A 27,135-nucleotide genomic window follows, 5' to 3' on the forward strand; every position below is an offset into this window, starting at 1 on the left:
GCTGCTCTCAGCCTGCAATTTAGTAATTGCACGAAGAAAATGTTAGGGACACAATGCCAATTTCATAGTAGCCACGGCGATCTGGTATTTGTCCAACCCTGATTTAAAGCACTTTTAATGGTAGCCTGGCATCGTCATATTTGTGCTTGGAATATAAATGAAAATTTTTTTTTAAACCTCCAACACTATCCCACATAAGGCTTGGTTAGCTTTTTCTATCGCCAATTGCTGATCTTCCAGATCAGGGCAACCAACTTCTTTCTGTTCGTAGGTCACACCAACTTCAGTGTATAAGCCGCTTCATTAATAATTGAATTAATTAATTAGTTACTAAATTAATTTCGTCACTAAAGGTAAGCAGTTTGGCAATCAAGAAATCTGCTGTTAGAACCGATAGTTCTAATAATGATCTCAAATTAAATTTCTTTTACAATACTTTTTACCTTGTTGTGGACCACACAAAATCACTTCACTGGCCACATATGGCCCACAGGACAGCTGTTGGCCACCCCTGGTCTAGATTGATAACTCTGTGTTATGCATCTCTATATTAATTTACACAACTTTTCCCTCGCCATTGCCAAATACGTTATTGTGCACTCCATAAAATGACCCAACATGTTGGAAACTACTGCACTAAAATACATATTATCAAACCCAAAAGGTAATTCATTTCTATTCTACTGCATTAAAGCCTTCACCATGATCTGATATATATATAAATATTCAATGTAAAACTGCAATGAACGTAACTTACCTTCCTCATTGAGTAGACAGTCTGAGAGATCCACGAGGGTTATATGAACATCATTTGACAGAGCTCGAGAAAGTGCCCTGCATGTCTTCGGATCAAGATTGAAGGTTGACAGCAACAAGGAGGATTTAGTGTCGTAGCTAAAAAAATTACAAAAAAATATGTATATATACAAGGTTAACTTCGCATAATGTGGCGAACAAAAATGGGTGATAGATAGAGCCCAAGTGGAACATAAAACATCATAGCAACCCTGTCCTATCTCTAATCGTTTTGCCGTTATGGTGGGAAACGGGTTATGGAAGGGAAAAGCGGCAAGTCTGAAAGAAACCTGAATTCATACAAGTTTCTGAAAGACCTAAAAGCAAACTAAGCGCATAATTTAGAAAGAGCAGAAAAAAAAATCCTGCAAAGCGTCGCTATCTCCAACAGCATATTTGGATTTAATGGTGAGCTACAACAAGTGCTAAAATATTGGCAAAGGGGCTGTTCAAGTATTACATCAACATATTTTTAGCCATTTTTTACCTCCCGTGCCCCCCCCCCCATCAGCAAAATTTAGTCTCAGCACTGCCCTCCCTCCTAATGTATATTGGGATCAGAGATGTACTGTAAAACAGGGGAGGAGGGCATAGGAAGGCTCGCCTCCATCCTCAGACAATCAGGAATTCTTTTTTGGAGGTAAAAGAGATTTTTCTTAATTAAAATATCGGAAGAAAATACCTTTATAATCAATTTCTGTTCATTTCAATGCCATTTGAAGGACAAGAACTACGTTTCTTTTTAAGAAACTAATTGCGACCCACTGTCTAATCCATATATGTTAAACCCATAGCCTTCAGGGTTACCCCCCCACACCCTAAAACCTTATTTGGCAAAAATGAACTAAGCAGCACATTTACTGATAACTTACGTGACCTGTGGTGCAATTACAGAGCATTTAAGTGGCACCTTTGGAGATCACTGAAGTAGGCCCGTGGCACATTCACAGATTACTTAAGTGATCCATGACAGTTCCAGAACACTTAAGCGGTCCGTGGCGCATTTAGAGATCCCTTGAGTGACATGTTACTCAGTTTTAGAGCACTTAAGAGGTCCCCAGTGCAGTGCTACATCCTTCACATTAGCTGCGGCACACTTCCAGATTACTTAAGCGATCCACACTATAATTACAAAGTTGCGCACAACACAGCACATGAGCGACATGGACACATTTCAGGTGACTTGAAGGATCTGCGGAACATTTAGAGATCACTAAAGCGGCTCTGTCGAAGAATGTTAGTTCAGGTGCCCACAAACTAGCGAAATTTTTTTTTATTTTGGCACACCCAGTAAAGATGTCTTTGAGAATATTCCATATTTTTATAAAGGTTGGTTGATGATGAACGCATCATCCAAACCCTTTCCTTGTCATCAAACATCTGCAATCCCAACCCCCCCCCCCATCGATGCTGACGTAATACTTGAATGACCCCAAAGTGCAAAATCAAATTATTGCCAAAATCTGTATCTGTCAATTCAGCAAACAGCCTAGAGGATACAATTGGACAAATTCACCAACAAAAACTTGTTGATTGCGCCAGCTTTCGAAAGGCCCTACAATAAACCATATCAGTGATTTATTTCAGAAATTTAGTCTTTGTTTGCAGTACATCACTCAAATTAATGGTTGTCAAAGTAGACATTTCAGTCGATTTTGGTGAGAATTCAATTTCCCACTTCACCAATATTTTTTTTTCATATATAAACGCTTGTAGCTCGCCATTAAGTGCAGATATCCTGAAACAGGTGACGTCACATTATAGGATTTTTTCTTAAAAAATAAAATTCTTGCTATAAAATCTGTAACTGGTAACTGCCTATTCCGGGTTTTCATGGGATATCTACTTCGAAGAATTCAGATTTCAGTGATGTGTTGCGAACAAAAGGTTAAATTCCTCCTGAACCCACAATACTGATATGGTTTAGTGTACTGTTTTATTTAGAATTTATAGGGTGATCAGCGAATAAGCCCTTATTTCAAAATTAAATATCTCTACAGCAAAGATCAATAGAATTATGCGGTAAACGGTACGTTTATTAATAAAACTGTAAGAATGTTGTAGAGAAATTTTGAAAATTTAGTTACAAAAACTGTTAACAGATGGCGCTCTGCGATGAAAACTCTTTCTCTGAAAGGAGTCTAAAACAAAAATAATAATAAAGTCAAGCAGTCTTTGCAATCAGAACACAATTTTTTCAAAATGTTCACCGTTCGTAACAATGAGGTGGCGTAAACGAACAATGAAATTTGACATCACCTCTTGCAATGTCTCAACGGAAATGGAATCACATGCAACACCAATCAACAATTCAAGCTCATCCAGAGTAGCGGGATTGTTTTGATAGACAGTGTCTTTCAATGCGCCCCACAGAAAGAAGTCACAAGGAGTCAGATCGGGAGAATATGGAGGCCAATCTATTCCTGTGTCAGTCGGATAATCTAACGCAATTACTCTATTCCCAAAGTATTCATGAAGAAAGCGAAAAACTTTAGCTGTTCGATGTGGTCGAGCCCCATCTTGCATGAACCAGTCGATATCTGGTCGATCCTCCAACGCTAGATGTGTGCTGACAAATTGTTCCAAAATTGTAACGTAACGTTCAGTAGTAATCGTTTCTCGCACGAAGAAGGGGCCGATAATGCCTCTGGCACATACCACAGCCCATGCAGTAACTTTAGGCGAATGCAGTGGTTTCTCTTCACACAAATGAGGATTTTCGAAACCCCAAAAATCTCCAGTTTTGTTTATTTAAGAATACATTCAAGAGAAAATAAGCTTCATCTGTGAATCAGATGCAGCCCACATCAAATCCTTCGTTGTCGATCATTGTGAGAATCTGATTCGCAAAGTCAACCCTTTGTCTAACAGCTTTCATGGGTATGGCCTGATGACTTTGGATTTTGTATGATAACATCCGTAGGCTATTTCTCAATATTTTTTGCGTGCTCGTGCACTTCAAACCAGTCTCTGATGCAATTCTTTGGATGCTTTTCCTAGGATTTTGCTGAACAATTCTAGAAACTTTGGCTGTATTTTCAGGAGTGACTACAGTTTGCCTAGGCCCAACATTTCCCTTTCGATCATCATCCACGCTGCCAGTACGTTTGAATTTGGCGAAGATTATATACATCTATATTCAGAGGTGACAGATCATGATGTGCTTGCTGCGTGGAGTGGCGGGTCAGTGAGCAAAGTACACCCACCGAACACAGCATGAGCCCTCATGACAAAATAAAAGCAAAATTGAATCACTCACAATGCAAAAATCAGGGCTTGACAGGTCACCATCAGGGATTGACAGGACAAGTCAGGTTGCCATGGGGACCAAAAACATTGACAATGGCACTTGATATTTTTTTTCATACACTACAAAAATACTTGACGCCCATGAAATTCTGCTGGTGTCTAAATATTTTTTTTCTGATTTGTCAAGCCCTGCAATAATTATTTGTAAGTAACGTCAAGCCGGTGAGGTGAATTAATCAAATCCGTGGTGCATCGAATAAACGTCCTGTGCCACGTGTCTTGACGGATCCCGCAAGGAGCATGGCAACACTTCCGGTAAGTCTCCTGCCATACACCGAATAAATGTCCAGCGCCGTACATGTACCGTTTGCCTTTGAAAAATTAACAATAATTGGCTACCCATCTTTACTGGCAGACTCCACTGCACTTCACCAAAAACAATGTTAAAAAATGTATGATTAATGGTAAAGCAGACTCTGCAGCACTTAAGTAAAAACAACACTAAAAAATTTCTTATAGTTAACGGAAACCTATCTTAAAGCAGACTCCACTGTACTTCACCAAAAACAATGTCAAAAAATGTATAATTAACGGTAATCTCTCTAAGGCAGACTCTCTACTGCACTTAGCTAAAAACAATGTTAAAAAATTTCTTATAATTAACGGAAACCTCCCTAAAGCAGACTCTCTGCTGCACTTAGCTAAAAACAATACTAAAAATAATTTATAACTGACGGTAACCTCTCTAAGGCGGATAAAACTTTCGCATCTGGTTTCATGTGGACATGTTTACAAGCGTTCACGTAGGAATTTCTAAAAATCTCCATGTCTTTTTAATGCTAAAATGCAACAATTGCACGGGGATGTTGGTTAATCTGTCTCCGATCACTCATTTCGATCCAGTGGAGTTTCTTCACGGAGACGAAAATGACGACATCCTCAATAATTCATTGATTCCGTTTTCGGAGAAACGAAAACTCCCGCAACTAAAAATATAAACAATGTTGTTGTTGCCAAACATTTAGGACCAAAGTAATATATTATTTTAGCTGTATTCGCATTCCATCCAGTAAAAACCGTTAAATCCGGAAAAATGATTTTCAATAATAATGAAGAGTGAATAAGAATTTAATTTATATTTGATTCTATCATTTTATTCTCAATACCATGCACTTTCAGGGTTCATCACCATCGAATACATTTGCGAATTCTGATTCGTCCACACATCTAGGATTCTGTTTTGTGATTGATTGTTACTGTGTATGACGTCATAACAACCCGAAGCTTACCCAATCGGATGTATTAGAAAAACGAGTCAGATCACAAAGTCAGTAGACTGACATAAGTCGATGATGGTAATGAGCATGGCCCCCCCACATCCTGGAGTAGGGCCCCTAGGCTGGAATCTTTTGCGGGTCCCCCCCTTCCTGGTCAGAGTTCTCACGGGCCCTTCTATAGCTCATGTATTGCGTGAAAAAGCAAAAAGTTATGAGAATTGTCCCGGGCCCCAGGTCTAGAGCCCTGTCAGCCCCGGACATGTGGAGGCCACGGCTATGAGCGTTGTTTCTTACGTACGTTGACACATATCGTGTTCGGATCCGCAATCAGAATTGCCGTAATTCATGATTCATCCTTCCAAAGTGAAAACTTCCGCAAACTACAAACGTGAATAAAGATGGTGTTGCCAACTATTTATAGTCAAAGTTACAAACTTTGAGAGCTGGATTCGAATTTCCTCCAATAAAGATTTTAAAATTCAGAAAAATAATTTTAATAATAATGAGAATTTAATCTATTGAATTCTCATTTAATTATCAATACGACGCACATTTCCACGGCCATCAACATCGAATGCACCAACGAATTCTGATTCGTCTATAGATCTGTAATCCTCTCTTATGATTGATCATTTCTGTCCATGACGTCATAGGTATCCGGAGCTCGCTCAATCGGATGTGTTAAAAATAGTCACGGTGCGAAGTCGGTAGACAAGCATAAGTGGATGATGATGAGCGTTGTTGTTTGTGTATATTGACGCATGGTGAACAGATACGGCAACTGAATTTTTATTGAGTGAAAATGTCGTGTTCGGATCCGCAATCGACGAACAAGACGTGGGAACTGAGCTTGTACGAGCTCCACCGGACTCCGCAGGAGGTCATCACGGACAATACGGAGATCGCTGTGTCGCCCAGGAGCCTCCACAGCGAGCTTATGTGCCCGATATGCCTAGACATGTTGAAAAACACCATGACCACGAAGGAATGCCTCCACCGTTTCTGCCAGGAATGCATAATCACGGCCTTGAGGAGCGGGAACAAGGAATGCCCGACCTGCCGTAAGAAGCTCGTGTCCAAGCGATCCCTGAGGCCCGATCCGAATTTCGACATGCTGATATCCAAGATATATCCAAGCAGAGACGAATACGAAGCCCTACAGGAGAGGGTCCTCGCTTCGTTGAACAAAAAGCACAACCACGCCCTCGCCCACAGCATCGAGGAGGGCATGAGGATCCAGGCTCTGAACAGGGCGCAGAGGATCCGCAAGAACGCTCCCGAAGAGTTGAACGAAAACAGTAACAACAGTACCAGTAACAGCACTGCTGTTAACAACACCGCTTTCCCAGTCGCGGCGGCGGCAACGACGACGACGGTACCAGAACAACCAGTCAGCAGCACCCCAGCTGCGACGACCACCATGGTCAGTAGCAGCTCCATCAGCAGTGAGGTTTCCACAGTGGTGAATGTTGTCCCTACTCCGATGGTTACCGTACCTCCTCCACCTCCTCCTCCAGCATCCGTTTCACCTATCCCGACATCTTTGCCACCACCACCTCGTCAACCATCAACTCCTGGGAGTTCCAGCGATGCGAATTCATCGCAACCACGCAAGAGGCCACGAACTCATTCGGAGAATGAATCCGCTGGTTCTGGTATCGACCAGGATGTGGATAACGACGCTGCGGACGAAAGCACAGAAGGTACCAATCAAGATTTCGATGGAGAGGGTGTCTCGGAGACATCGCTCAATGATGTTGAATTGGTTTTCAAGCCGTATCCTTATGAAAGGGATGATGTCGACAATGCAATTATCCAAGTGCGATACATCAAAACAACGGCAAATGCCACTGGTTTGTTATCTTTTTTTTTTTTTCATTCATGATTATTTAGATTTGTTAGCAGTGCATGTCCATATAGGGATATTGACCTTGGCTTGTATGTGGGAGATTAAATCATTTACTGACAGTGATTGATTCCCGATATATGGTACATCCATTGCCCAGTTTTTAACTACACCAAACAATTTTGTTGCCGACACCATCCTCTCTGACACGTTTTATACGTTAGTGGGTGTTCTTATCATTCTGTTAAGGCTCAATTACATTGGGCGAGTCTACTAGCTACTCACTTGTGGTCTTCATCAGCGATCTGCCAGCTTCTGCAGGAAGGGAAAAATTCAAGAGCATACACATTAGGATTGCCCGCAAACCACGTCAAGCCCAGCTTCATTGGTTTATGCATGAAAAATTATGGTCGATATTTTTAACAAACCTTGTAATATTATATCGTGAAAAGTCTTTTTTTTTTTTTTTTTTGGACAATATGCTTGCAAGTTTTTTGAGATAACCAATAATGAAGTTTAATGGGTTTAATGGAGGCTACAGCTAAGGATGGCAGGTGGGTCTGGTGTCCGGATGTTAAACCAGAAAGAGGGAGGGCAGCTTAATTTACTCTTTTTTTACATAATAAGTTATGGGGAGGGGCTGAAATGGATTCTGGCTCTGGTCAAATGTTTGTTTCCAGTAGCAGCCATGAGTTGAATCATTCCCTTTTCTGATTCTAATGTTAAAAGAGCAAGTGCATATTCAACCTAAACCACACAAAAAATAAAAACAGTGCAGGGTAACATAAATAAACTGACGCTACTCAGACGAATGTCGCACCCATTCCGATAGAAGTATTTTGATGGAACTTGATATATAGGCTATGAATGCCATGGTGAAAACAAAGATTCAATATAAGAAAAAAAGTTCAATTTTTGACCACCAGGTGCAAATTTGGTATCTTTTTATCACAGTTATTTTTTCCCATGGTCCAAATATATATACCTAGTTTCAATGAAATACCTCCGCTACACAGGTCCGAGAAGTGGAATGTACATTGGATTTAAGAAGCTGTATACATAGTAATGCATTTGAGTGAGTGTGAAAATTGTTTTTTTTTAAAAAATACTGCTAGCGATTGTCTTTGATCTCATGATTATTATTTTATTTTTTCACTTAGTTGATCACCTCTCAAAGTATCTGGCAATGCGATTCACGCTGGATCAGCAAGAAGAGCTCGGAGCGGAAGCACCTTCAGAGGTTACACCTTTTGTCATAATATACATAGCAGTCTCTCCTGGTCAGTACTCCGCACTCAGCGGAAATATGACTCTCGATCAAGTTAACGAGAAATACTGGAAAGTGAACAAGCCTCTTGAGATGTATTATGCACTGAAAAAGTCATAAAAAAAAGAGCAAAAACAAAAAAAAAGTTTTCGCTAACTTTAGATCTTGAGAAACTGATCTGTACTCTTCTGAATTAAAGTTGTGTGTCTGTGTGTGGATCGAATGTAAATGTTGTGTATAAGTAGTAGTCATTAAGTTACCCACAGTCGTTTCACGAGACAAAAAAAATCATAATTATTTCCAAGAAAGCATGGACCTTTATTTCGTTGTGAATAAAAGCTAGAATTCAGTCTCTTGATTCAAATAAATAGTTGATGATTATGCATATCGACGGACTGGTACAAGATGGCAACAACTGAAAAAAAATTGAATTTTTTAGTTATGCATATACCATGAGAACGGTGGGGAAATGTCTCTAAATATCTCCCTGAAAACGGAATTTGGAGTTGTTGCTGTCTTGAATCAGCCTGTCAATGTGGTTAATTTCTTTTGTAAAGGGTGCTCAAAAAAGTCATGCAACTCGTTTTGAAATATTTAAAATCCTACAAAATAAATAAACCGAAAACTTGTCCTAATGAAACACTGGTACTTTACATAATAACCATCCACACATTTTTTTGACACCAAATTGGTGCAGTTTGGTTTGATTCTTCCTGCACGCCTGTGGCATGATACTAGGCTTTGTTGGCACGATATTCTTTCTGCAAACCTTCAGCAAGGCAACTAGGCTTATTGACACAATGTTCAGCAGAATTTATCAAAAAATCTCGGAATGTAAACCAGAACCGCTGAAATGAAAGATGCACCTTTGGTTGACACTTCACCCTTAAATCAAGTAACTCCTTCAATGTCGCAACAGAGATAAGTTACATTATACAAGGCCACAACAGACAAAATACCCAACGAGATGGCTGAGGAAAAGATGCCATAACAAATATGAATGCCATATACTTCTAAAACACACAAACTCATAATTAAAAAAATACAATTGGGAAAACTATATATACATGATAAAATATAACGCAATGCCCATAAAATGTATTTATGGTTGTCTTATTCTAAGTATTGTGATAGCTTCTTGATTCACCCCAACATGTTTTTGTTTTTAAACGTACAATTGTGTTAGAATTTACTACCCCACCCCCTTAGGTAAGCTATTCCATTTACTCACAACCCTATTAGAGAAAAACTCCCTGCGACACCACAACCTAGAATTGTCCCTTACCAATCAATATTGGTGTCCCCTTGTCAAAGCAGTCGATTGACAGTGTATTAATATTTCTCTATCCTATCCATCCCATTGAAAATTTCAATCATATTCCCCTGACACCTGCGTTCACATCCAATGTAAACAACTTTAAAAAAAATTAAGTGTCTCCCTTCATAACTCAAGCCTGATGTGCCAACAAGGACACGTGCAGCTCTTCTCTGCACCCCTTCAACCAAGTCTATGTCCCTCTGCAAGTATGGTCTGAAAAATCTTGCAACATACTCCAGTCCAGGACGAACAAAATTGTTAGGATAAAAACTCGTGATTTTAAATGAAGAGTAAAGAAAATGTGGTTGTGTGAGAGAGCCAAACTGACTTTGAGAAAACTCGCCAGGAAAAAAAGCTGAGACGAACTGGCAGTGTGAATTCCCCAAGACAAATGTGCAATTGGTCCAAGAAGTGCACTGAATGTTATCTTTAGGTCTCTGATTGTCTTCCAGATTTTCAAAATTAGGGCAGTAATTAGAAAATCGTTAGGTGCAGAAACAAAAAAATTCATTAGTGAATGCCCCCCCCCCCCCACCAAGGCTCTAAATTTAAAAATATTACTCAATCGTAAAAGTTATTTGGGGAAAAAACTGTCCTGACAACAGAACATAGCTGCCAAGTCTCCCAAACTTCTACTCCATGAAAATTCGTATATTTCCCAAATTTCCACAGTGATTGTAAAAAAATCCCTACTTTTGAGAGGGGAGATTATTCCCAAAGAATTCACTTAGAAGAAAAAAAAACACTGCTTATATGTTTTTTCATTCCTGAAATGACGTCACAAGTACAATGTAAATTGTTAAAAAATATGTATTTCATTTCTGTGTAGGAAAAGACAAAATTTTCCAAACAGCCAGCATCAGTTCAGGCTTTCAACATCTGAAATTGGCAAGATGACTTGAATCTGCTTTGAATATACATCCCTGAAACTGTCCAATTTCATACCCGACAGTAATTTTTTTTTCGAAGATTTAATTTCAGAATAGTTTAACCTACTGGTTGGCAATAGCTTGCACGATGTCCTGTTTTTGTAAAGGGGAAAAATCCCCATAATTTTACAGTAAAACTTCGATTAACCGCAGTGCCGTCTTAAGGCATGAGCTCACCTGAGTGAAGAGGGGCCTTACAAAAATAAAATCTGGTTGAAATTTTTGAGAATTGGTTTGGTAGGGCCTCGGAAAAATCAATTGGCCCAGGGCCCATGATACTCTTAAAATGGTCCTGATTAACCGTCACCGTCAGGGCTATGACGAATAACCGAATACACAGAACAAAAATCTCTTAATACATATGTACAGTAACGAGATTTCACTGTGGGCTTGACACAAATATGAAAATTAAATCCTTTTAAAGTGAATAATGCATGCATATTGTATTTAATTTTACAAAAAATAATCAATAAAAACTTTAATATAAGGTCAGCCCAGGCAGTGGCGATATTGAAAATAGCGTCCTTCATATATGTTGTATCTCTTCCAAAATTATCTGACAGTCGTGGCATCATCAGATGAAAGCAAGCCTTCAAAAAAAGCTTTTCTGTAACGTAGCTTCACATTTTCAATTATGCCCTGGTCCATAGGCTGGATAAGTAGAGTCGAATTCACTGGGAGAAAGAGGCATGTTATTTTATCATCACTTCTGAGTTTGCAAGAGGGGTGTGTTGGGGCATTGTCCATTAACAGCAGTGCTTCCTGTGGCAACTGCTTTTCAGCCATATGAGCTCTAACTTGAGGCATAAAAACATTGTGGAACCATTCTGAAAAAATTGTTTGATCCATCCTAGCATTTTTTTTGGGCATAATAGTTCACAGGCAATACGTTCATATTTAAATTTTCGAAAGCATGTGGTTTTTTGGATTTACCAATTACAAGCAGGGAAAATCTGTGATTACCAGTAGTATTTACACAGACCATATCAGTGACCAATTTTTTTGGACCTTAAAACCTGGGGCTGTTTTTTCCAGATGATGACGGATAGCAGAAATTGACGATTAATCAAAGTTTTACTGTATTTATATTAATGAAAATATCTTTATTGTTTTCAATGAAATTTCTTTTTACTTTTGTATGGAATTTGGATCTGCTTGAAAACCAATTCTCATTCTCCAGAGTTGGCAGCTATGACAGAACAAATGTTGTCACTATGAAAAAGTTTGAGAAAGAGGAACAGACTATTTTTATGGATCCCATTAAAAAAAGAGCTTGTTAACAGCATTGCCATATGCTTAAAAGTCACCATAAAATCCTATATACACAAACGGAACAGTTTAAGTAACAACAGTTACGCTGGGGAAGTTCATTTGCCGAATAAGGTTTTTGGAATGTTGGGGACTGCTCAGGCTAGATCTCATTTCTGCCTGGGCTCCATTAGAGAAACTGGACAAACCGCGAGACACCCAAGCACTAAGATTTCCCCAGGGCATCTCCGGCAAAGCAAAATTTATTGATATGTCAAAGATTACATATAGTGCAAGGAAATCAAAAATTATGTAAATCGAAGAATCAAATTAAAGTCAAAGTGCAACGGGCACAGATAGTAAATAATCATAGAAAGCAAGGACTCTATTAATTTAGGGCTTGAAATTTAAACAAAATATCTTTGTTTAAAAAAATTTGACATTCTTTCCCAAGTTGAGGTCTTCTGTTTACTTTTCTCTGCCCAGGGCCCCTCCACCAAGTCAAAAGTGTTCCAGATTACTTTGTAGTTGTATCAGGAACTACTGATGAAGAATTAAAGCCTAAAATTAAATTTTATGTCTATGTAAAATTAATGTGCAATAAGAGAGTTTTGTTATGAAGAAAAGCTACTTATTCAAACAGTTGCTGTGTTTGAATAAGTAGTCTATAAATTAAAAATTACTAGAATAAATCAAAGTGTACAGTATATACATTTCACCACAATAATTTAAGTAATAAGAGATAAAAAAGAAAAAAATTGCTATTATTTTTTCTTTCGCAATCTATAAATTTTATTCATATTGTTATTTTGATTTTAATAAATGTCATATTACTTTAAATTTATACGATTTTCATAACATTGCACATTAAATCTGACGACACTCCGCTTAAGCCGTCATAATTTTTCGATAACGACTTATCAAGCTTTTACTATACATTTTATTTTGATTGTCCTGCATACGCCTCTGATCCCAATATGCGGTAGGACAGAGCTGAGGAAATTTCACTGAGGGTGAGAGGGGGGTAAAAAAATTGCCATACATCTGCTGACATAGATAGATATTTCTTTATTTAAAATTTTTAAACACAGTTACAAAACATTTAGGGGCTAAGCAAGCTTGTGAGCCGACAAAACAATAATCGATAGATATCTGTCATCATAAATAATAATGAAAGAAAAAAAAATCCATTTCTATATATAACACCAAGAAATACGTGGCAACAGGAATGGAGTTGATAGACAAAAAAATTTGGCATTTAGCAGCATATGCAAGGTAAGAGAAAATTACAATATCAAATAGATAATTTAAATCATCTTGAGTTAACAACAGGGTTGGCAGGTTTTTGACACATGGCAGTTTTTGATGGTTTAAACTGTCACGTCAAAAACCTCAAATATTGCTTTTCAATATAAAAATTCCCACTGGAAATGCACACGTTAATTGCATGTAATGTTTAAAGTGACTATGTTATACAAAGAATAAGTATTTAATATTATTCTAAAATAATTTTCTACTCTCTACAGAATTATTTTGTGGACAATATATATGTTTCTTTTTCCTTATAAAATATACAATTTGAATAAACCATAGCATAAACACTGGATGGAAAGCTATGGAATGATTTGACATTCCATGATTCAAGATGATTCTTGACCTTCCAAAATTTCTTCAACTGTTTATATGTGTGCACATTGATATGAACCATCTGCTGTACTCTTTTTGTAACAGGATAAGTGTTTAAAAACTTTTATTACACATTATATGTAATGTTGATTTCTGTTTTTATTAAATTATCTAGATAATCACTGAGAGAGAGATACTTAAAACTATACTCTTATTGTGCATAACATGAAATATATCTAGCGATCAAAATACTAAATTGTAGAACTAAAATGTCATTTAATTTGGCAATGCTCGCTTGTACATGAAGCTTAGGAAACTCTTGTAACTTATCCTTAGCCAAACTTAGTTATTCTTACTTCTGCACTATGATATGGTATATTTACTAGCATTTATAATGCAATGGTTTTCCAATTGAAGCTGTATTTAAACGTGCGAAACAAATGCTTTGGGTATCAAGTCCTGTCAGCTCTGCTTTGGTTGAAAATACTCTTTAAGACTCTGTGAATTTATACACCCTGGGCTCTAAGAAATTTTTAGATGAAAATAAATGAGTTTAATTAGTGTATTAACAAATGCTGCGTGAGAATTTTTATATGTAATAAAATTTTGGGCTGATCAGAAAATTTAAAATATCAGAGGAGATATTTTTCTCAGTAATTATAATTCCGAATATAAAACCCTTTAATCTACATAAAAGTAAGTGTTTTGTTATTTAACATATCTATCAGGTTAAAAAAACTATTTGACAATATTGACAATAAGATTTTGACTGTTTTAATACTGACTTAGTTTCTGAAGTATAAAACCTAAGTCTGTGATGACTCTATCATACATATTTTGAATAATCAGCTCTAATCCGCTTGGCAAATTGAACACAGATAATCAGTAGCTTAGATAAATAAACCATAAAATTATATTTCATATGTTCTAAACTCTTATGTTGAAAAATTCAAAATTGCAAATTATAATTAACATTTTGTTTTAATTATTATAATACATTAATCTTCGAAAATAAAACATTGTAATATGCAAAAAAGTGAATTTTTCATCATGTTATATACCTATTGTGTCCAAAACATTATCAAAAAGCGTTCATCTAGATTTTTGATGGTTTTTGACAGTTTAACCCTGTTTTTGACGTCAAAAACCCAACCCTGGTTAACAACCAAGATTTTAAATTGATAAAAAAAAAAAATACATGAAGATTGTTCACAAATGCTTGAATGGTCCTTAGCAAAAAAAATTTACATTTAGTCTTTAGAATTTCAAAAATATTTCATGACAGGTTGCATGACTTTTGGATCCTCTTAGAGAAAAAAAACATCAGAGATAAATCATTGTTAGATTGCTGTTATTATACATGAATTCACTGAAATGAAGACTAAAACAATTTATTTACAAGCGCATCTTACATCATGTCTTTTCATAAAGCCAAACAGTATCTATGCCACCATCTATTTTAGCTGCACAGTTCCAATGGGGCAGGGGGAACCTACAGGCGATAATGTTGCTTCCAGGTTGCAGTTCCTTGAGTAACTTCTTTTCTAGTGCTGGCATCTGAGAATAATCAAAAAGATATTTTATTATCTGAGCATATAAGTTATGTACTATATAGGCATACAGTGCATGGCGTTTAATGTGATCACATCAGGACTAATCGCTTAATGTCATCTCAGGTTCCATACTTATATGTAGTGTAATGAAAGTACAGCAAATTAATAGCTTTATCCCAATATTGATGAAAATGGACATAGTGTCCTTTACCTGCGGCGTACAGAATTGTTTTCTCCCCAAAGCTCACTGACTTCCTGAAACTTCTCCTAGAATTCTCCCCACTCTTTACCATTTCTATAAACCGAGCCATAGAAATAAGGCTCTCTCAGATTTTTCCATACCGTGGGGAAACGTTGCGTACTAACCGAAATTAGCAATGAATAAACTAGGGTTTAATAACATTGTTACCATGGGTGGAGATACGGGGGGCCCAGCATCAAAGGTGGAGTCGCCTGATCTAATGTGTATCTGAATTGACATATATCATCATCATAGTGCCCCCCCCCCAGACTTCCAAGTCTATCTCTGCCTATGGTTGTTGCCATTTATTAACATCTAGAATGGACTGAAAAAAAATGTAGCTACTTAGCCAGAGTGATAACTTTTTGAGGGTGAGGACTGGAGGTTTTATTGTATAAAGTCTACATATCTGTTGAATGATTGTAAAAAGCATAAGGTAAACATATTTTTACCATTTCTTCTACTCCAAAGATAACCACATTATTATAGTCCTTGAGATCTGTCTGAAAAAAAGGAAAAGTAAGAAATCAGAGTCGAAAAAGAAGTTAATGAATTACAATAATAATGACCTGGGCTTGACAAATCCCAGGCGCGAGGTTTCTTGCCACTGGGGCTGCCATCCAAAGATTTCTACATGTGAATACTGAATTGGAATACTGTGGATGAGACAAAATTTTTCATACTTATATCAGTGTGTCTACTAATATGTAAAGGGGGTCACTTAGTCTCAGAACAGTAAAAAAAAAATGTAGGCGGTTTTTCCTTGAAGGGAAAAAATGTCTGACTTTTAAGGAATTTTGCCGGGACTCTTTTTTTTGATTTGTCAAGCCCTAGAGATTGATGATGGGAAGTTGAAGTAAAGGCTGGCTAATAGGTTGATATTTACTCTCCCCCCCCCCCCCCGCCAAGATTTGCCCCCGGTCAAAAAACTTAAATCCCCCTGAGAAGAAAAAAAATTTAACCGCACCCCCCAAGAAAATTCTGCGTACACCTATACACATCCCTATAAGTGGAATCATTGAACTAGTGCAAGGCTTGACAAATTTTAGGCACCAGGTCGCCAGGAACCTAAATTTTTGTGTGTGCAAATAATAACTCTGTAAAAAAAACGTTTGACTCCTAAAATATTTTTGTTGGTGCTTAGATTTTTTTTTTCTTAATTTGTCAAGTACTGCACTAGAGGTATACAGCACTCCTACTCAAAAAATTAAAAAAAGTATGACGAGGAGAAGGATGTACCCCTCCCCAGACAACATAATCATAGCATAATAAAAAATTTTTAGCACTATTTCAGTATCCTATAAGATTGACTCCAGCCAAAGTAAAATGAAAGAAATGACTTGGCAACAAAAACAATTTTCAGCCAAAACAGTGCACTAGCAACTGCAGATAATTATTTTCTGTTCTCCTCATAATATACAGGGTGTTTCAAAAATAATCACCCGATTTGAAATGCATATATTACAAAAAATATTGAACATAGACACTTAAGATTAGTTTAATACAAGTATTACATGGCTAATCATAGTTTTTTTTACAAACCAAATTAAAGGTGCTCAATACACCAGCCTTGGGATGTATGGCATATGTCTATACAGTAGTCAAATTCGTTCCAAACTTTTGTGAGCATGTTTGCATCCACTGCTGCTGTTATGTGTATCTTCAGTTCAGCTAATGTAGCTGGAAAAGGGGGAGGCACATAAACGTAGTCTTTTATAAACCCCCACAAGAAGAAATTGCAAACTGGACCAATGTGGACCATAATTTTGGACGATGAATGTTAGCTATGGTCCAAGACCATGAAATGGTAAATACAAAATTATTTTTTCCATCCAGACAGAAGTTTTTAATGACTACTCTACTTGTTGAATCCTCAAACAAAGCAAAAGAAAAATTAATAAACCACATGGTCCACATAGAGATGTAAAATTCTCAAGAATATTCTTATCCAGCAGAGAATATCTTCCGAGAATATTCTCTGGAAGAATTCTCTACTATTCTAAATAACTTGAGAAAATTATTATTGTCAATGAGAATATTTTCCAGTTATTTATAGAGCCTATTATAGTCATAGAGAAGATTCTCAAGAATACTTATAGTAATGAATATTATAATATTCTTTATGAATAACTTGAGAATATTTTTTCTCATCAAGGATAATACTGGATAGACTTCCCATGGAGGATCATACTGAAGAATATTTTCTGGAAGGCAACTATTATTTAAATAACTTGAGAATATTCTTATTATTCTTGATGATGATAGTCTTCAGTTATTTTTAATAGTAGCACCCGAGCGGCATGGTGATAAGATGCTAGTTTACCACCGTGAAGGTTGCTGTCATGGTCTTGGGTTCGAACCCGAGGGAGGATATATATGAATAAGATATTTTCCCCTAACGAGATTGAGATGACCACCGATAGATAGCGCCTTCATTCCCAACCCATCTCAATAATGGCAGTACATTGCAATATACTGATATAGGCCAGAGTTGGTGCTTGGTGAAGTATAGCAGTTATTTTTATACATGAAAAATTCTCTGTAATAATCTTTTGAAAGATTCTTGAGAATATTCTTGAAGTTACAATGAATAACTTAACTTTATTTTTACTTGGTAATGTGAATGTCTCCAAAATTAAAAAATAATGTATATGTTTATAATATGCTACATGCTTATGAATAATTAATATATATATATATATATATAACATATATATATATATATATATATATATATATATATATATATGTTTATTTTTCCCTCCAAACAAAAGTAACTATACAAAAAAATATCCCCATTCTCAGAGGATACAGAACAGTTCAAAACGGAAATTCAAGATAGCTTGAAATTGAATACAGTAAAGAAAAAGCAACGATAAAGGCACATGATGAGAAAAGCTTGGATACCTCATACACATATCAAAAAAGAATTGTCAATAGAAAGAAGAAGGAAAATAAAAGTTTGCTGCCCACAATATTAAATTTTTTAAAGCAAGAAAATGAAAACAACATAGATGAATTGAACTACTTGCAAAGAAATACGAGTGATAAAAAAATTGAGTGTATCTTCTCATTGAGTTTATTGAAAAAAAATCACACAATCGTCTTTAAAATAAAAGTGATCATAAGAATAGTTTTCTTGGAAACAGTTATTTTCCAGATATTATGCTGAGGTGAACTCGGAAAAAAAAGTCATCACATCTCTGCCGGGACTGATGACTTTTTTTTCCAGAGTTCACCTCAGCATAATATCCGGAAAATAACTGTTTCCTTGATATCTTGGGCTGAGAAAAGGCCATCTATCTCTCTCTAAATAGCTTTCTTTCTCAATCAACTTTTAATTATTTTTGCTTTGAACTTATTTCTGAAAATTTATCTAATTTCAAAAGAAATTTTTTTAATCTTTAAAGGTTTCCAAAATCTTCATAACAAAAACTTAAAAACCTCTATTTTAAACCTTAAATGTTTCAGGCAATGAAAACTCAATTATATTTCATAATATAAACAAAATTGGTAAAATGTTTTCATTGTTTAAATTATAAAAAGAATATTCTCGATTATTTTCCAATTTTTACATACAGGAGAATATTCTTGTTCTCCGAGAATATTCTCACGTCACATATCTATATAAGTCCACATACCACCCCCAAATAACCTTGAAAACAATAACATTTATGCTTTGGCAGAATCATTAATTGCAATCTATTCCATTTGTATTACTTGGCAATATATTGATTATTCCTTCCTCAATTAAAATCGATTACATGAATTTTGTTGATAGGATTTTGCAAAAAAGTAAGACAAAAACTAGAAAGTAGGACATTTTAAACAAAAAGTAAGACAAGTGGGAGCCCTGGGTATAGAATAAAGCACTCTGGTGTAGTTTGATCTATATACGTATAATAACATGTCCTGACTGACTGATTCATTATTGCCAAGCCGAATACACTGAAGCTATAAGGGGGGGTCATGAGGATGGGTAGGGGGTTCAAAGGTAAAATAGAGAAATCGCATTGAGTATAAACCGCTGAAGCTTTTGTGCTTTGGCAGAATCATTAATTGCAATCTATTCCAGAAAAATAGGATTTTCTGGATGTTATGAAATTTGGTCAGTAGTGTGTCATTTTGTAATGTAGACTCACTAAGTGATTTTTCAAAATTCAACCTCTAGGGATGGAGGGGGGGGGGTTGATAAGGTGGTTCAAAGGTTATATGGGGCAATCAGGGCCAAGCCGAAAGCGCTGATGCTGTAAATATGAATTTTGGTAAGTATTACACTTTTGTAATGTAGATACCTGCTGAGACGGGATTTCTGAAAATTCAACTTTCAAGGGGTCATAAGGCATTCAAATGTTATATAGGGAATCATCACCAAGTAATTTTCAGATTATCAAATCCATGCAAGAAAAGCTGTGGGTAACAGCTGGTCTCCCATAAAAATCAAAGTTATATAATTTAAATTCTCAAAAATTCAAATTGATACCAATTTTTCAGAAGCATTTTGGGATATTAAATCTCAATTACAGCCATTTGGATTTATAACGTAACTGCTCAGAGTCACGCACGCACACACAATCATATAACATTATCATTGGAATATATATAGGCTATATTGTTTTTCATACTTTCCATATATCTTGCTTTTTGAATATAGCTTGTTTACGAAGTCCTAAATAGGATGCTCGAATTTTCGAAAATAAAACCAGCCATGAATTCAGTTCAACTCCATGACACAAATAACCAGCCTTAGCTGCCTCTATAACCTGGAAATTCGAAAGTAAAAACTCACATTAAAAATATTTTTGTTAATTGATTGAAGATTTAAAGGCTTAAAACATAGTAAACTCTCAATAATCCAGCCGATGGGCCAGCTATTCTGGCCTGTCCAGTAATCCAACATTTTTAGGTGGGTTTTCTTTGAGCATAGAAGAGGAAACCATGTCACTGCATGTCTGTGCACAGAAGTATATACAGGGTGGTTACAAATGAAATGACACTACTCAGACCTATATAGCCGGCATTTTGATGGAGGTATTTTGATGAAACTTGGTGAAAAAGAGGTGCTTCTTATCACAGCTATATTTTTCCCGTGGTCCAAATAACGTATATACCGAAAATTTCAATGAAATACATCCACCGCAATGGGCGCTACGTAGGCCGGAACAGTGTCAATATAATTCAACTGACACTACTTAGCTCAATTATACTGACAGTACTCTGACCTAAGCAGTGCCCTTTGCAATAGGCGTATTTCTCTCTCTCTCATTGAAACTTTGTATAAACGTTATTTGGATCACAAGGAAAAACGTAACTGCAATAAAAAAAAAAATCACCACTTTTTTCATCTGGTGGTCGAAAATTGAACTATTTTTTTTTATTTAATATCTTTCTTTTCCCCCCATAATCCCACATACCAAGTTTCATCACAATACCGGCATCAGAATAGGCACTATATATGTCTAAGCAATGTCAGTTTATTTATAACCACCCTGTATTATTGGATTGGGTTTTTTCAATTGACTTCCATTAATCCTGCAATTTCGGTGTAATCTGCAACTCCCAGGTCTGATATATGTTGGAGAGTCTACTGTAGTTCATATTTCAAAGCTATTCTTGAACATTGAAATTAATTTGTTAAAAAAAAAGAAAAACCCTTATACAGAAAGTGGTATTTCAAATGATTGGCCAAAAATATGTTAGGAACAACTTTTAACTTCGAGACAGTTTTTTCGTAGTTTGAAATTCACAAGGGATGTGTAGTGTGTCTTTTACTTGTTGCTAAGGAATTCTCACGTGTGTTCTTCTCTCCATGACAGTGGAAGTGTAAAAGTCATGAGATCAAGTTTCCTGAAAATTTATTTACAAGAATTAATGCCTTGATGACTAACACATGCACCTAGTAAATATTCCACTGAGGAACTCTTCTAATGAATTGGTACATGTCAGCATGTGCCATGAATGTGGTCTACGCCTAGAGTTACGTTTGCTTTTGAGGAATGCCTGGTAAAAGATACTTGATAGGGTCTCCCAAATGAGTTCGGGTGATCTGAAACCAAATATTTTTCAGCCTTATCCAGCGAGAGTTGATGGAACTGCTCCAAAATTAATGAAAGGAATTACTTCACAATTGATGGAACTTTTTTCTGAATAACACAGCTGCCAAGTCTCCTAAATTTTTACCCCTATCTCCCAGACTCTCAAAAAATTCTTCTATCTCCAAAATTTTAACCATGATTGTAAAATATCCCTATTTTTTGGGTGGGGGAAAACAAAATTTGCCAATCAGCCAATGTCAAGTCGGCCATTGACATCCAAAATTGGTAAGATTACCTGCAGCTGCTTTGACCATAAAGTCTATGTGTTATATATATATATATATATGTGTGAATTTTTTTCCTTTCGTTATTATGTATGCTGGCAGATATGTATTGGCTATTGTTTTGTGGGCTCACACAAGCTTGCTTAGCCCCTAAATTTTTTGTAACTGTGTTTAAAAATTTTAAATAAAAGAAATATCTATCTATATGTCCCATTTCATGCATTAAGGTGATTTTTTTTTTTTTTTTTTGGCATTATTTGATTTGAGAGTAGTAATGACAAGTAATTTAACCTACTGCTTGGTGACTTATTACTATTCGTAATGGCTTGCACAATGTCACAAAGGGGAAAAAATCCTGTAACTTTATTAAAGTTAATGAAAAGTCCCCACATCATTTTTAAAAAAAATCCCTTTTATATTTCTTTTTGTACAGAATTTGGATTCACACAAAAATCTCTCTCATTTTCTCCAAAGTTGGCAGCTATGGAATAAAACTTTTTTTCAGTTAATGAAAGAAGTGATTTCAGAATTAATGAAAATTCACATTATTGAAAAAAAAAAACTTCACACCTGGTGGTAGTCTTTGGACATAACCGTTTTAATGAAATAAATTGAGGGCTCCCATTGGCCTACTCGTTAAAATGTAACTGCTTAATACTTTATAAAACTTGTATCACTTCATTCAGGTTCTGTCCTCTCAAATGAAAGCTTATTTCAAAGTTCTAATTCAAAATGAATGTAATATACTCAAGATATACCAACAATTCTCCCATCTCCGCTTCCCAAATCAATGACATTTCCTTTCTTTCGCTTTAGCAGCTTGATCACGTTGTTGATCTGTTGCTCAGTCGCGGGCACGTATGGTAAACAGAACTTCCTCATCGCCGGTAAAAGGAATGGAACTGATATAGCTGTCAGTGCGACCGCTGCTGATCCTGTCAACCCCATCGCTATAAGACCAAGGCTACTGCGACTCTGACCATTCTTTTCCATGGTGGACATAAGGAACTGAAAATTCATGAAAACTAGATTAATATGAGTAAGAAACAAAATTTAACATTTGTTAGTATCTACCGTTAAAAATAATAATAATAATTTTAACTAAAAAAGGAAATTTTTCCCTATGTTGGATTGGTTCTTCAGAAAGATTTATGGAGAAACTGTTCAAATCGGACAGGTGTCAACTCACAAGTGTTGAATCCCTCAAGGAGTTGTGCTTGGCCCCATACCTTTTTCACTTTTTATCGATAGACTTGATCAGGGTATCAATGAGACTGTTAGAAAATTCACACACAACGTAAAGCTAATGGGAGGTAGTCTGAAATCGAAGTGATAGAAAGATGCTCCAAGCAACCTTGCATACGATGCAGCATGGGCTAATGAATGGAGCATGATCTTTAGTGTTGACAAGTGAATGGTTGCTTATTTCAATTTGAACAACCCACGTTTCACTTACAAATTGAATGTTGTGGCTGTCCCGGATGCACAGATCAGGGTCACAGATTTAGGTATTCTTATTGATCAGCGGTTTAGGTTCTCTGAGCATTGTTCAGCGGTGGTCAAAAAGTTGAGTAGGATGCTCAGTTTCATTCTCAAAAAGGTTTCCTCACACTTTCCTAAAGTCATTCTTCCGCTTTTCTGAGGTTTAGTTCCTCCTGGATTAGAGTATGCTGTCCTGTTTTGGAGACCATGACGACATAGGGACATAAACTTGGAATTGTCCCTTACCAAAATAGATACTGATGTCCCCTTGTCAGAGCAGTCGATTAAGGGCATATTAATAATTCATGGTCCATCCCATCCATCCCGTTAAAAATTTTAATCACTTTGATCATATCTCCCGTCACATAGTGTATGCCCCGAGGGGCGGGACGCTAGGACTTTAAGCACATATCTCCCGTCACCTACACTTTCCAGTCCAAACATTTTCAAAAAAATTAAGCTTAAGCCCCTCGACCAAGTTGCTGTGTTGCAGAGAATTTTTCTCTGATAGAGTTGTTAATAAATGGAATAACTTACGTTTAAAAAAGAAATATGATAAACATTTTGGAGTAAATCATCCTCAATCCATAATTTGAATAAGATAATCATAATCTCATAATCTTTTTTATAGGCAGTGCACAATGTCATTAATGGCTTTTATCCATGATAAATGGCTCAACCTAAAATAAGTTGCACCTAAAATAACCTGCATTTTAGTTACACTTGAAGTAATGTTTTTTATGAGCATTTTTCTTCAGTTGCCTCATTGAACAATTTGCATTCACATTTGTTTTTCATTAGGGCACGTCTACATACTGTCATTCGCTCTCTTACATCTGTTTGACGTGGTTTTGCTTTTCAAATTCGCAGTGCATTTTCCCTCCCTCTTTTTTTTTCTTATTTTCACTCCTCCCCCAACTCCGATTGCAGCCTTGGCTTACAAGAGATGCAATACGAGCTTCTTTATTAAATCCATCGTCAGCGGATCCTCCCAAGTTTGACGTTCGTTTAGCGTGTGTTGCTTGGCTCGCAATGCAATATTTTATGACAGCTATACACGTGGATGAAAAATCCCAGAAAATCACTCAGAGACAACATACTGTTGCATCAATACTACAACTTGACAACTCAAAAATTTGTGATTTTTAGGTAAGTACAAAAAAATGACTTGTCTTAGCATGCACTTTGATATGCTACTAGGCAATCTATAACACAAGTTTAAGTGAAATTATTCTTATGTTTTCTATGTGATATATAATGTTAAACATACACTTCATTCAGTGTTTAAATGAGTTTTTCCTCAAAACATTCAAAATCAAATTGTTGTAGTATTGAGGTAATGATATATAGGTACACATGTGTACCTCAGGTCTTAACTTGAAAAAAGAATCAAAAGTGTAATTTAATTAAGCCTTTAGCCACTCACATTTGCCCCTTGAAGTTGGAACCACGGAAAACCAACTTCAGTCCATGGGCGGAGATATGGGATGGGAGAGCATCAGCATCAAAGGTGAAGTCGACTAGTCTAATGCATATGTGCATATATGAATTGCCCCCCCCCCCACTAGACTTACAAGTCTATCTCCGCCTATGCTTCAGCCGATCCCACAGATCACCACTGTGGTGGCACCAGCAGGATTTGAACCCAGGTCCTCGCAATGCGAGTTCATCACTATGACCAACACAGCGGCCACCCAAGGAGTCTGTGAAGCTTTGGTTAAGAACTACTGTTCTTCTTTATCAATTATAAACACATCTAAAATACAATAACCGCCAATATTTTGAGAAAGAAAATTCACATACAAGAATTAGAAGTACACTGGTGTAAGAAATTAAGAGAATTTGCAGACTTGGTCGATTATCTCTAGAACTCCTGTACCGATTTTAATGAAATTTGATATGTACATACATTGATACAATACAAAACAAATAACCATTCAATAATTGTAATACACACGCATGATCATGCGTAACACTCGTTGGAGTCGGAAGGTATGAAACAGCGGTTGCAGAATAAACAAAAAAATGGGTTAATAAGGGTATGGTCCCCTCTTACAGATATACAGGTCTCGCAGCGTGATTTCATACTTCAAATAAGGCTGTTTATCATTTCCTGCGGCAATTGGCAATTGGTCCCACTCGTTCCGCAATGCTGTTTTCATTCCCTGGATGGTTCCTGGAGGGGGGGTTGAGAGTTGCAATTGCCCTCCCCAGAGCGTCCCAGACATCCAGACATGCTCTATAGGGTTAAGGTCTGAAGATCTGGCTGGCCAATCCATCCGGCGAATATCCTCACTCTCTAGAAAATCGTCGAGCAGAAGAGCTCTATGTGGCCTCGCGTTATCATCCATTAAAATGAACTCAGGGCCAACTGCACCCCTGAAAAGGTAAACATAGGGCTCCAAGACCTCACACCAGTCACAGTGCCTCTTTCAAAGACATGGAGAGGTGTGCGGCCATCCAACATGATGCCTGCCTAGACCATTAAACCTCCTCCGCCATAATGGTCAATTTCGCGGACATTGGAGGGTAGGTAGCGGGTCCCTGGTTCTCTCCATATGAGCGAACGTGATGCGAGAATCGGTGCTTAGGCTGAACCGGGACTCATCAGTGAAGAGAACAGTCGTCCATTGATCCATACTCCAATCTCTATGCTCTCTGCACCATGATAAACGGATTCTCCTGTCCGTAGAAGTGAGCGGGACGCAAACAGCAGGTCTTCTTGCAAACAACCCTCTCTCATGAAGTCTTTTGGGAACAGTCACCCTTGATACACAAGTTCCTGTGGCTGCATACAAGTCACGAGAGAGCTGAGAAGCTGTAGCACTCCTGTTACGCCTCGCTATAATCGACAAATGGCGATCTTCTCTGGCCGTCGTGGCTCTTGGACGACCTTTTCCAGGCTTTCTCTCAATGGATCCGGTATCCTGGAACTGTTTCCATAAGTTACACACGACGCTGGGCGTTAAATTGAACTCTCTAAAATCTGGACTTGAGATTGGCCTGCTTCTAGCTTCCCCACAATTCGCCACCTCATTCCATCATCTAAACGTTGGTGGTTACTCATTTTTACTGTCACAATTTGAAATTAACCGATTGCTGCAAAATAACACCAAGAAATTCGCTGAGATGTGCTAGCGAACGGAATGCATCTTAACTTATGCACACTTATAAAGCCTGTTTCTCTAATGGCTCCGCCTACACACACGTGCACGCTTACGTATTTGACATAGAAGATTTGCATTTTTGTCTAGAAGCAGTGATTTTACATTCAGTTCTTTTCATGAAATTCGATAAAATATGCAAATTCTCAATTTATTTCACCAGTGTATGTTTTCACAGTGTTGAAGCTCAATTTTTAACAGAGATATAAATATTACATTGATTCTAAATTTAATCTGAACTTACTATTCAATTTGATGTGGTTATCGATGTTTCAAATAATACTTTAAAAAAACTCTGAAATAAACACAATGATACTTCAACGATTTTTAAACTGCTTACATTGTAGCTCTAAATCAAGATCATTTAATTAATTCCTAGGACTTTAACAATGCATTTTATAATTGATTTTTCATTATTCACTGAATTTTCGTAGCTCAGTCTCAATTAAAACCCATGCTTTTTGGCTAAAACTCTGCCCTCTATGCCTGCTCTAGGACTGAAAACCAGGACTTCCAGTGAAATGTTTACACTGGGGCTCTAGGACTGAAAACCAGGACTTCAAGTGAAATGTTTACACTGGGGCTCTAGGACTGAAAACCAGGACTTCAAGTGAAATGTTTACACTGGGGCTCTAGGACTGAAAACCAGGACTTCAAGTGAAATGTTTACACTGGGGCTCTAGGACTGGCGCAATGTTTACAAGTCAAAGTAAACAAATTATACAAACGTCTTTGACTGCAGCAAAAAAAATTTAGATTTATTTTCTAAACAATATGTAAAAAAAGTTCAATGAAACCATTAGTTATGCATATATTTGAAG

At 36.8% G+C, this 27,135-nt stretch overlaps 3 protein-coding genes across 4 annotated transcripts in view; 1 reads left to right on the forward strand and 2 right to left on the reverse strand.

The window, feature by feature from the left end:
* The window catches only part of LOC149068042 (leucine-rich repeat-containing protein 45-like), a 39,439-nt gene extending 34,383 nt beyond the window's left edge, over window positions 1–5,056 (reverse strand). Inside the window, exons 1-2 of the mRNA XM_089251613.1 lie at window positions 4,786–5,056; window positions 758–894 (exon numbers count right to left, since the gene is read on the reverse strand). Of these exons, the coding sequence (XP_089107739.1) occupies window positions 758–894; window positions 4,786–4,871 (223 nt within the window). The 5' untranslated portion in view covers window positions 4,872–5,056. The remainder of the gene's footprint in view (window positions 1–757; window positions 895–4,785) is intronic.
* A 970-nt stretch (window positions 5,057–6,026) lies between these two features.
* On the forward strand, window positions 6,027–8,789 carry Sce (E3 ubiquitin-protein ligase Sce). The gene is made up of 2 exons (XM_089251680.1): window positions 6,027–7,174; window positions 8,328–8,789. The coding sequence occupies exons 1-2, from the start codon at window positions 6,124–6,126 to the stop codon at window positions 8,552–8,554; spliced, it is 1,278 nt and encodes a 425-aa protein (XP_089107806.1). The 5' UTR covers window positions 6,027–6,123; the 3' UTR covers window positions 8,555–8,789.
* Window positions 8,790–14,930: 6,141 nt separating this feature from the next.
* On the reverse strand, window positions 14,931–27,029 carry LOC149068044 (ATP synthase subunit C lysine N-methyltransferase). 2 transcript variants are annotated; one of them, XM_089251618.1, is made up of 5 exons: window positions 26,559–27,029; window positions 22,431–22,676; window positions 19,975–20,112; window positions 15,802–15,852; window positions 14,931–15,112 (listed from the first exon to the last, which is right to left on the reverse strand). In XM_089251618.1, exons 2-5 carry the CDS (start codon window positions 22,668–22,670, stop codon window positions 14,969–14,971), a joined length of 573 nt encoding a protein of 190 aa, XP_089107744.1. In that variant the 5' UTR covers window positions 22,671–22,676; window positions 26,559–27,029; the 3' UTR covers window positions 14,931–14,968. The 2 variants fall into 2 exon arrangements, with proteins under 2 accessions (XP_089107744.1, XP_089107746.1); XM_089251620.1 differs by lacking the exon at window positions 26,559–27,029 and having other exon boundaries at window positions 22,427–22,676.
* Window positions 27,030–27,135: the final 106 nt, after the last annotated feature.

Source organism: Pholcus phalangioides, unplaced genomic scaffold (genome assembly GCF_987345545.1).
Source record: "Pholcus phalangioides strain wild (caught in Gottingen) unplaced genomic scaffold, Ppha-v1.0 ptg000027l_1, whole genome shotgun sequence".
In the NCBI taxonomy this organism is placed as follows: Eukaryota; Metazoa; Arthropoda; class Arachnida; order Araneae; family Pholcidae; genus Pholcus; species Pholcus phalangioides.